The sequence below is a fragment of the Leptopilina heterotoma genome, unplaced genomic scaffold, assembly GCF_015476425.1.
Source record: "Leptopilina heterotoma isolate Lh14 unplaced genomic scaffold, ASM1547642v1 Lhet_105, whole genome shotgun sequence".
NCBI lineage: Eukaryota > Metazoa > Arthropoda > Insecta > Hymenoptera > Figitidae > Leptopilina > Leptopilina heterotoma.
Genome location: NW_025110819.1, coordinates 192,119 through 203,224, shown reverse-complemented (window position 1 = coordinate 203,224; position 11,106 = coordinate 192,119). Strand labels below are relative to the sequence as shown.

At 22.2% G+C, this 11,106-nt stretch overlaps 1 protein-coding gene across 2 annotated transcripts; it reads left to right on the top strand.

Annotated features, from left to right (window-relative positions):
* Positions 1-820: 820 nt before the first annotated feature.
* Positions 821-10,848, top strand: LOC122501700 (transcriptional adapter 2B). 2 transcript variants are annotated; one of them, XM_043611379.1, is made up of 10 exons: positions 821-964; positions 1,055-1,118; positions 1,277-1,374; positions 2,378-2,579; positions 3,130-3,347; positions 3,489-3,718; positions 4,753-4,981; positions 5,997-6,046; positions 8,178-8,499; positions 10,409-10,848. In XM_043611379.1, the coding sequence occupies exons 2-10, from the start codon at positions 1,112-1,114 to the stop codon at positions 10,511-10,513; spliced, it is 1,461 nt and encodes a 486-aa protein (XP_043467314.1). In that variant the 5' UTR covers positions 821-964; positions 1,055-1,111; the 3' UTR covers positions 10,514-10,848. The 2 variants fall into 2 exon arrangements, with proteins under 2 accessions (XP_043467314.1, XP_043467323.1); XM_043611388.1 differs by lacking the exon at positions 10,409-10,848 and having other exon boundaries at positions 821-1,118; positions 5,957-6,046; positions 8,178-8,449.
* Positions 10,849-11,106: the final 258 nt, after the last annotated feature.

The window sequence follows — 11,106 nt, the reverse complement described above, 5'->3', positions numbered from 1 at the left end:
GCCATGTGCCTTATAGAGAACATTTTCTTCCTTTTTCCAATTAAATTCGATTCAAATTGAATTTATTGGTGTAAAAAAACGATAATTAATAATTAAGATATTTTGTATATACAACAAAAATGTATTTAAAAAAAAAATATTAAAATATTATTAAAAAAATACACTTTAGAATTATTGACTTATTCAATTATGAATTATGAAAATTTATTTCTTTACATAATTAAATAATTTTTAATTTTTACTATTTTTTATTCAAAATTTTTACTATTTTTTTATTTAACATTAAATTCCAACCATTCAATTATTTCATATTAAATTTTTCTTATTTTATTAAATAATTAATTTTTTCTATTGTTTTCAATTATTTAAATTTTTTTTAATTTTTATTTCATTCTTGTGTTTGAAATCATTTAAAATTTCGCGCCACTTGAGCTCAAATTTTAAACCGAGAAAATTCAATGCAGCTACTTCAGAGTACTTTTTATTATAAAAATAAACTTTTAACTATTTTCTATTTTAATTAATTACACATTTTTTAAATTCTAAATTTCCAAAAAATTGTTTAACCATTTTTTATTAATATTATTTTCTATATTTGTTTTTATTTTAATATTAAGGGCATTTGAACCTTGATGACGTTACAGATTGTGCAAAGCATGTGTGACGTCATCAAGGTTTAAATGCCCTTAAAGATTTTAAATTACTTGAAATTTTGTTTCCCTATTGTGGCAACACTGCTCACGACTCGAGTCAAGTAAAATAACGATACTTCCGGTGTTTTGCTTGGGGGCCTTGGGGGGTAGGAGTTTCGCGCATGCGCACTTGTGTTCAAGAATTTATCGTCGTAAACAACATTTTTTTTTCCAATATACACACCACCATTTCCGTGAAACTGTTAACTTCGGAAATCAAGCGGAATCGCACGTTAAAATAAAGCTTTCAGTGCTTAATTTCACATTCTCGAGTAAATTATACAAGTGAAAATGCTGCGTTTACTAATTTAATAGAGATAAATTTTAATAATTTACCTTTCTTTCTGTTGTAATTCTCCTAGTTATGCGGTGACGTCATCGTAAATCGTTCTTGAAAGAACGCTAAAACCAGGACAAAAATGGCGGGTGGGTGTTTTTCGGAAAGGGCGTCAAACACGTCTATCTGGAAAGAAAAAAAATTTTTTTTTTCCTCTTTGAATTTTCAAAAAAGCAATTTCGATTTTTAATTTTTAAAAATTGATTGTAAAAAATATAATTGTGAATTTTTTTTTTATTTATTACAGATCTCTACGCAACTTATAAATGCACTTATTGTCAAGAAGACATCTCAGGATTGCGGATCAAATGTGCAGAATGCACTGATTTCGACCTATGTTTGCAGGTGAGTGAAAATTAATAAAAATAATTTTTTTGCAAATATTTACTTATATTTGTGATTGTCAGGCGACGTAAACTTGGATTTATTTATTAAACCCCTATTTTTGTGCTTCTATTTCTCGTTGACAAACTACTCAATCTTTATTTGTTATTTTTCCAACCGGCTTTTTTGATTTTAATTATTATCTCAACTAAATTTTAGGTTATGTTTGTACTTATTAAAAAGCGGTTTTTCGTTTCTAGTTTAAAATAAGAGGATAAATAGAAAATAATTAATTATTTTTATTGTTATTACTATTGTAATTTTGTTAGTTCTCGTTAATTTCAAAATTGAAATAATTTTTAACATTAATTGAAGAGATTTTTAAAAATTACATTCGATATTTTGATTAGTTTTTCTTTTTATAATTTTTAGCGGGAAAATAAATGTTATTTGCAAATTGACTTCCCCAATGGAATTTTTCACTACTTTTTGAAAATTTAAAATATTAAATTAATGTTATTAAATAAATGAATATTTTTTTAAAAATAAAAATATTCTTTTCGAAAATATTAAAGTGTACATTCAACTTAAATTATTAACTGGTTTTCAAAAATGTAAATGTATTTTTACATTTTTTTTTTATATTTATCAAAACTAAATTTTTTTAATTTTTCAACAATTCAAAATTAAATTAAAATTTTCTTTAGTATTTTGCAAAACTGAAAATTTTTAAATTATGGTTTTTTATATTTTGCAAACATTAAAATATAACTTAAAAATTCTTGTAAAATTTTGCGAAAATAAAAATTAAACTATAAATTTATTAGAATTTTGCAAAAATTAAAATTTAACAAAAATAATTAAATTGTGGATTTAAAAATGCTAAAAAGTTTTTTTTAAAAAGTATATTTTCTCAAAATAAATAAATAAATAAATTTTTAAACCTTCAAAATATTTAGTGAAATTCAAAAAAAAACTTTCTTTTGGGAAAATTGTGATAAAAATAATAAAAAATTGTTTACAGTGCTTTTCATCGGGCTCGGAAATCGGTCCCCACAAAAATGATCACGCTTATCAATTTATGGACTCGGGGACAGTTAGTTTATTCAATGGCCGAGGTAACTGGACAGCGAGGGAAGAATTACGATTATTGGACGCGATCGAGCAATTTGGTTTCGGAAATTGGGAAGATATCAGTAAACATATCGAAACACGTACTCCGGAAGGTAAAAATTAATTAAAATCTCCTTCTCAAAACAAAAAAAAACTTAGTTATTTACGATTTTATTCTAATTTGAATTGAATAATTATTTTCCCAAATAATTAATTTTAATTATTTTCCCAAACAATTAAATTCAATTATTTTCAACTATTTATAAAAATTTATTCAAAAAATTCAATTATTTCAAAACAAAATTTAATTAAAATTCGTTGCAAAAATTTAATTATTTTCATTAATAACAAATTTCTTCGCAATATTTCAATTATTTTTAATACAATTTTAAATGATTTCTTCGTAGATTTTATGGAAAATTAGTAAAATACTTTGAATTTAGTTAAAATTCTGTAAATAATACAATTTGTCAAAAATTCCAAACTATATGGATTTTTTTAGAAGTAAAAATTATTTTATATTTGTTACCTTTTATAAAAAAATTTCCAAGTTTAAATACTCGGAGAAATAATATAGAAAGATTTTTAAGAAAGAAGAATTTTTTTTATACAATTACAAACCAAGGGTGTCGATAAATAATTATTTTTTTCTTTTTCTCGCAGAGGCGAAAGAAGAATACATAGCCAGGTATTTAGACGGAAACATAGGAAAGCACACATGGCCTTCAACGGAGATTTATAAACCAAATCTAACCGATCAAACAAATTCTGACCACGGGCCTTTATCACCTGACGTCACTTCACGTCTGCCTCCATTAGACATAACAAAAGAGGAAGCCGCACAACTTGGTTACATGCCACAACGAGATGATTTCGAATGGGTAAAATTTCATTAATTTCCTTCTCGAATCAAAAAATTTACTTCCCTCTTTTTTTTGATTTTTCATTTCCCTATTTCTTTCAGTTCATTTTTTTTTTCTTTTTTTTTGTAATTTTCTAATAATCAAAAAACTGTCTTTCAGGACTACAATCACGAAGCTGAATCTCTCGTTTCATCATTGTTTTTAAATCCAACTGAGGATGACGATCTTGACATTGCCCTAAAGCTCGCACAAGTCGATATGTATACAAATAATCTCAGGGAAAGAGCGAGAAGAAAACGTGTCGTTCGTGATTATCAATTAGTTTCAGCGTTTTTTTCTTCCTCGCGAAAAGAACGTGGTGTCAAGAGGAAACGAACAAAGGAGGATAAGTAAGAAAAACTTTCTTCTTTTTACTAAAAAAAAAAAATTTTCTAATAACTTTCAGAGAATCCCACCTTTTTTATTTTTGCTATAAAATCATAAAAAAAGTCCCTCCTTTAAAAAAAATAATTGAATTTTTTACAGGAGTTCAATTATTTAAAAAACTTTTAATAAAATTCAATTCAAAAATTCAATTATTTTTAAAAATAATGAAAATTTCGCTGGAATTCATTTATTTTAAATACAATTTTAATAAATTTATTCTCAAAAATTCAATTTTTTTTTTAATTTTGCAAAAATTCAATTATTTGTAAAAATAATAAATTTTCCTATTTAATTATATTAAAATCATTCATAAAAAATTAAATTCTTTTAAACAATTTAATTAGAGTTTTTGTAAATAATTACATTTCTTTTCTTTCTTTCTTTTTTTTGAAAAATTTCATTGCATTTCGTAAAAATAATGTAATTTTTCATTTCATTTCATTTCATTTATTATAAACGGGTCTTGCTTACTTTTAAAAGTAATTTGTAATTGAAAATCATGAAAATAATTTAAATTTACAAAGAATTTTATTAAAAACTTTTGAGAACAATTGAATTGTTTAGACAAATTTTATTGCAATTTTTAAAAATAATTGATTATTTATAATTAAATAATCTAATTTAATTGATATTTAAAAAAATAATTGTATTCTTTAAAAAAACTTTATTAAAATTGTATTAAAAATAATTGAATTGCTCTAAAGAATTTTATTATTCATGAGAATAATTAAATTCTTGCGAAAACTTGTATTAAAATTTTTGAATAATAATAAACAAGAATATTTAATACAATGTACTTAATAAGTGAATTCTTTAAATTTTGAATCTGTAATCATTTAAAAATTGATGTTTATTCTTGAAAAAACAAAGTTTTTTAATTCACAAAATAATAATAAATCATTTGCTAGTAATAATAATAATAGTTAATAAATTGAATAATTTTGCTTGCATCATAGATAATAAAAATTTACTAATATTGAATTATAATTAAAAACAGAGACTTTAGAGAGCGAATGAGGGTGTTTGCGCAATTTTACACTGCCCAGGAATACGAGCAATTTCTTGCGAATCTTGAACGTGAACGTGAATTACGCTTAAGACTCTCGGAATTGCATCGTTATAGAGAGAATGGCGTTACAAAACATGAGGAATGCGCACATTTTGAGCAAGTTATCTTGCAATCACAGGGACAAACTGACGTTGATCATTGGTCAGATAAAAAATCTGTAAGTATTTTTCAAAATTTTCTTTCTTTCTTCATTGTTTGTTTCATTGTTTATTTTTCTTTTCTTTTTAATTAACAATTCGTAACCATTTTTTTCTTTTTTACTAAATCCAATATTTTATTATCTCTCATTTATTTTAATGCAAGAAAAAAGAAAAATTGAAATTTCAAAATTTTCACTAATAAAAAAAAAGGAATTATTATTTATACAGCAATGGTTGTTTCATGTTAATGTTTCAGCTACAAAATATATTTTAAAAAAAGGAACAAACAAATTTGCACCGAATTATTTTTTGCAACAAAATTCATTGCTTTTTGTCGTAGATTTATTAGACAAAAATCACGATTTTTTTATTCTTCTCTTTTTATTTAATTATCAAAATTTTTTAAACTATTATTATTCACTATCATTATTATTAATGATTTAATTAATATTCAAATAACTCGAGTAAAAAAATTCATCAAAACAAAAAGAAATATAAACAAAGAATTGTTATTTCTATAAAAAAAACTATTTTTTTACTTCATTTAGTTTTTACATTGAAAACTAAATTGTTTTTCGATTTTTGAACGAAGGAGAAAAAAAAAGTATTTACTAAAAATGAAAAATAAAAATTAATTGAAAATAAAAAAATAGAAAAAATGTTAAGTAACACAAAAAATTTTTCCTTTTTTTGAGTGATTAAAAATTATTTGAAATTGAAAAATTTTAATCACTATCGGTGATTATTTTATTTCCTGGCAAATAACGCAATGACAGACAAAAGAAATTTTTTGGATTTTAATTTTTATTTTATTTTTCGCGTTCTTTTTTCCCTCGCATTTCTACTGTTATGATTTTCTTTTTAAATTTTTATTCAAATACTGTTTTATTATTATTAATAATTAGAATTAAAATTTAACATAAAAATATATTTAAAAATAACAATTATGCTTTCCAATCACTAATTCTATTGTTTGTTGTGCGTGTTGCTAGGAGTTTGTTAACAGATTGTATCAGTTTGCATTTCACTTAGGGCAGCAGTGGGCCGTCCACAACAATTCACCGTCAAACCTCAAGAAAAAGGTAAGAATTTTCATTTTTTTTTTAATTTAGTATATTTTTTCCTAGTTTTCTCTTTCCGTCTCTCTCCTATTTTTATTTTTTATTTTCCCTCCTTTCCCCTCAATTTTTTTGAATCAGAATTTTTTTTCGAATCACAAATCCACAATTTTAAACAATATTCATAAAATTTTGTCTAACTTATAAAATAATTCTAAAATTCTAAAATTTTCAAGTTCTCTAAAGATTTCAATTTTTTGAAAAAATTTTACATTCAAAACTTTTTTAAAACTTTCAGTTTTTACAAAGAAATTGAAAGAAAATATCCACTTGAAGATAAAGTTATTGAAACTATTTTTTTGGTCGCATAAAAGAAAATCAAAATTTTAAGTTAATTTGAACAATTTCGAAATTCTATTTCTTCCTTTTTTTTTTGCCATAAATATCAAAATATTATTTTCCTTTCTATCGAAAGTTTTAATTTGAATTCAGAATTCAAAATTCTAAATTCTCTTCATTGTAAAATTTTTGTAAATTTATTTAATATTTAAATTATTTTTTAAAATAATAAAAAATAAATATTTTTTTAAAATAATAAAAAGTAAATATTTTTTGACGTTCCAGTTTGTAAAAGTTGAAGGAGCATGCGCTTATCGAAAGTAGAAATATTGCATGGGATCAGATTTTTTATAAATAAGGTAAAAACTAAAGAAGCATCAGCGCAAAAAATGTTTTACATTCTCAATTTTTTATTTAAAAAAAAATATATTCTAAATGTCGCACACGCACAAAAACACTTAAATGTCAATTTATTTTTATTTTGCTAAATAGCGCTGAGCTTGTTTGGTTTTCTGCTTTATTTTTCTTTTTCGAAAAAAATAAATTATTTTCGCTTCTTTTTCTAGAATCGCATGAAAATTTACAAAAAAAATTTCTTTTTAGAAAAAACAAATATGATTTCTCCATTTTTAGCGCACATCAATCAATATCATTTGCACCATATTTTAAGTTTCATTTTTTAATGAAATTTTTCACGGACCGAGAAGTAGGAAGAACACTTTTTTTTTACTCTAATTAAAATTAGTAATAAATAATTTTAATTATATTATAATTATTGCAAAGAAAACAATCGTTTATTCCTATATATAAATCAAGAAAGTAATTTACTTCCTAATTTAAAGAAAAGAATATTTTTTCTATTCTCTAAATTAAAATCTAAAAGAAAATACAAAAAAAAAATTTCATTATACAAAAATGTAAGTCAAAATTCTTCAATTATTTAATTTCAAAAGTAAATTATAAATTTTATGTTTATTACTGTTGATAAATTAATAACTGAATATTTATTAATATTTATTTCCAAAACAAAAAATAAATATTGATTATAAATATTAATTAAAAAAACATTTATTATAAACATTTATTTATTATAGCGAAAGTATGTAATAAAAAAATTTTTAATTTTATAAATTTGAAGAAAAAATATAAAAAAAGGATTCAATTACAATGTAAAATATTAATTTCATAAATAGAAAAAGTATTGTTTATTATTTTCTTATAAAAAATGAGTAATTCGCATATTTTTGATTTTAATTTAACTTTTTTTTGCCTGTTGCTTGCTAAAGGAACGGAAAAATCGAATGCTTTTAAAAAACAAAAGCGTTGCTGTATAAAACAATTTTCAAAACAAAAATTCATTTTTCATTAACTACTTTAATTTTTATAAATTATTATTGTTAACAATTATTAACAAATTTAATAAAAAAGATATATAATTATTAAACAAGCAATTGAAAAAGACCATAACAATTATAATTATATTTATAATAATAATTCTTATGGAATTTTACAAATGCTTGTAACACAAAAGAAATAATTGTTGTAATTTGTTCGTTGAAATAATAGTTTTTTTCAGTTAATTATTTATAGTAAATACAATTTCAATTATTTTATAGTAATAGTAATTGTAATTGATAGTAATCTTTCGAATGTTTTTTTTCTGTACGATTGTCAAAAAAAAAAAAATATTTTGATATGTATTTTTTTTAATTTGCCTTCTTTTATATTGTTTGAGATTGTTTCTAATTTTTTTTTTGTTGGTGGAAAAAGTGGAGAAAAAAAAATGTTAAAATGGTGAATTTTGAAATTTTTACAGAGAAGAAGAAAAAAGCTCCTCTTTCATCGACCGAAAGTCCATGTCAAGAGAATCAGCCAGCACCAGCTCATTAATCAGTCACAATCGGACGACGACTCCAGCCAATCAGTGGGTGGAGCAGGATAACAATCGGTCATATTCCGCTTTAAATTACGATGCAGAGAGGGACTTTATGAATTCGGGCAAAAATGAGGATTCAGAGGAGCGCGATGTCGAGGCAGAGGCTGCCTCTCATCTACTCACTAAACAAGAGAAAACACTTTGTCTTCAACTCGATTTAAAACCAACACAGTATTTGACGCAGAAAACAATTTTACTTCAGGTAAAAAAATTATTTCTATTTACTTTTCTATATTAACTATTTTATAAATTAAATTATTCTAGACTTGAATAATTTAATTGTTAAATATTAATTTTTCGACAGGAATTAATATTTTAAATAATTTCAATGTAAAATCTTATTCTTTCTAAAAATTACAACTTTCATTCTTTCAAAATTCGCAAAAATTTTGTTGTTGAATTTTTGAAATAAAATTATTCAAAACAGACATTCAATTATAATTTCAAAAGTAATAAAATTTTTCGCATAAATTCAATTATGTTCAAAAATTAAAAAAAAATTCCCGTCAAAATTCAATTGTCTTTAAAAATAATAAAATTCTTCTCCAAATTTCAATTATTTTAAAAAATTTTAATAAAATTCTTTGCAAAATTTCAATTATTGTCGAAAAATTTTCACCAATTCAATGATTTTCAATATCTACTAGTTTAATAAAATTTTTCAAAAGAATTCAATTATTTAAAAAAAAATGTTGGTAAAAATCTAAGCAAACATTAAATTATTTTCATAAATAATAAGAATTTCACAGAAATTCAACTATTTACAAATTTTTTATAAATTTCTTCGCAATAATTCAATTATTTTCATAAATAATAACATTTTTTAAAAGAATTCAATTATTTTCATTGAATAATAAAACTCATCATAGAATTTCAATTATTTTTAATACATTTTTAATTGAATTCCTCGAAAAATGTAATTATTCCTGAAAATTTTATTAAAATTCCTTGAAAAAATTCAATTTTGATGAAAAAATTTTTTATGATAATTCAATTTCGAGAAATATTCATTTATTCAATAAATTATTTATTTTTGTATTTAAATAATTGAATTCTCGTAGAATTTTCCAATAAAAATTGATTTAAAATTGAATTTTAGATAAAATTTTAGATAATAATTGAATATTAAAAACATTATAGCATGAATTCTTAAAAATAATTGATAATTGAATTCTTTCGAAGAATTTTAATAAAATTTAAGAAAATAATTCCATTTTTCTAAGAATTTACTTTAAATTGGATTAAAAATAATTGAAATCCTCAGAAAAATTTTATAATTTATGAAAATAATGAAATTCTTACAACGATTTTTATCAATTTTTTTAAATAATTGAATTCATGTGGAAAATTTTATTACTTGTAAAAATAATTGAATTCCTGCAATAAATTTTATTACATTTTATTTAAATAATTAAATTCTTTTGAGAACTTTTATTAAAATAGTAAATTTTGAAAATTTTTGAATTTCAACGAAGAATTTCATTATTTGTGAAATGTAATTTAATTCTTGCAAAAAATTTTTGAAGATAATTTCATTTTTCGAGAATTTTACTTAAAATTGTATTAAAAAAATAATTGAAATCCTGTGAAGAATTTTATTAATTTATGGAAGTAATTGAATTCTTGCAATCAATTAAAAGAAATTTTTTTTAAATAATTGAAATAATGTAAAGAATCTTATTATTTATGAAAATAATTGAATTACTGCAACGAATTTTACTACATTTATTTTAAATAATTGAATTCTTTTGAGAACTATTATTAAAATATTAAATTTTGAAAATTTTTAAATTTCAGCGAAGAATTTCATTATTTGTGAAATGTAATTGAATTATTGCAAGAAATTTTTGAAGATAATTTCATTTTTCGAGAAATTTACTTAAAATTGTATTAAAAATAAAATAATTGAAATCCTGTGAAGAATTTTATTATTTATGAAAATAATTGAATTCTTGCAACGAATTGTATTATAATTTTTGGAAGTGTAATTTAATTTTTTTTTGAAAAATTTTATAAAAATTAAAATTTTTATAAAACATGAAGATATCAATTGCTCCGAGTCGAAGACTTTTTTTAATTTGTCTAATTTTTCCCCCTGTTTTTTCTTTAAGGAATATTTGACTGGCAATAGAAAATCGAATATTGTCCCGCAATCGGAACCCGAGAGCAAAATCCTCCATTATTTGGTTGCCAACGGCTGGATCGCTGCCAACTGATTGCTTGAATTCGTTTTAAGTTTGCCTCTAAGTCAACCTCTGTGTATCGACAGCTAAGTCTTTATTATCTTTAAGAAGAAAAAATTGAAACACAAAAAAAAATATTATATCTCTAAAATTTTAATATCTCTGAATTATGGAGCAGTCGAAAAAAAAATCTAGATTTTTATTGATAATTTTACCAAAGAGAAATACACAAGAAGAAAGATTAGAAGAATAAAAAAAGAACATTCACTGAAACTATTTTCAATTAAAATTTCCAAAAAAAAGTTTCTCTAATTCCAAAACATGAATTTAGAATAAAAATTAATTGAAAAATAAACTTAATGATAATTTCCGCGTCTTGAAAAATGTTTTTTTTTTGTCCTCGAATAAGAAATTTTAGGTAGAAAATATTTTAACAATAAAATATTAGAAAAATTTTTATCTTCCGGGAGAAAGAATTCTTTTTTTGAAATCTGTTCAGTGTTTGTCGGTAATTGTAGTGAATTTAAAAAATTTTTAATTGATTTATAATTTTCGCCTGTTTCAAATTCATTGATTTAACATTAAAAAATCCAAAGAATCGTCTCTTTGGTATTTTTAATGCTGAA

Coding starts and splice junctions, on each gene's coding strand:
- LOC122501700 (XM_043611379.1), top strand. Junction 1,375..2,377: donor ATTTCGACCTATGTTTGCAG/GTGAGTGAAAAT, acceptor AATTGTTTACAG/TGCTTTTCATCGGGCTCGGA. Junction 4,982..5,996: donor ATTGGTCAGATAAAAAATCT/GTAAGTATTTTT, acceptor CATTTCACTTAG/GGCAGCAGTGGGCCGTCCAC.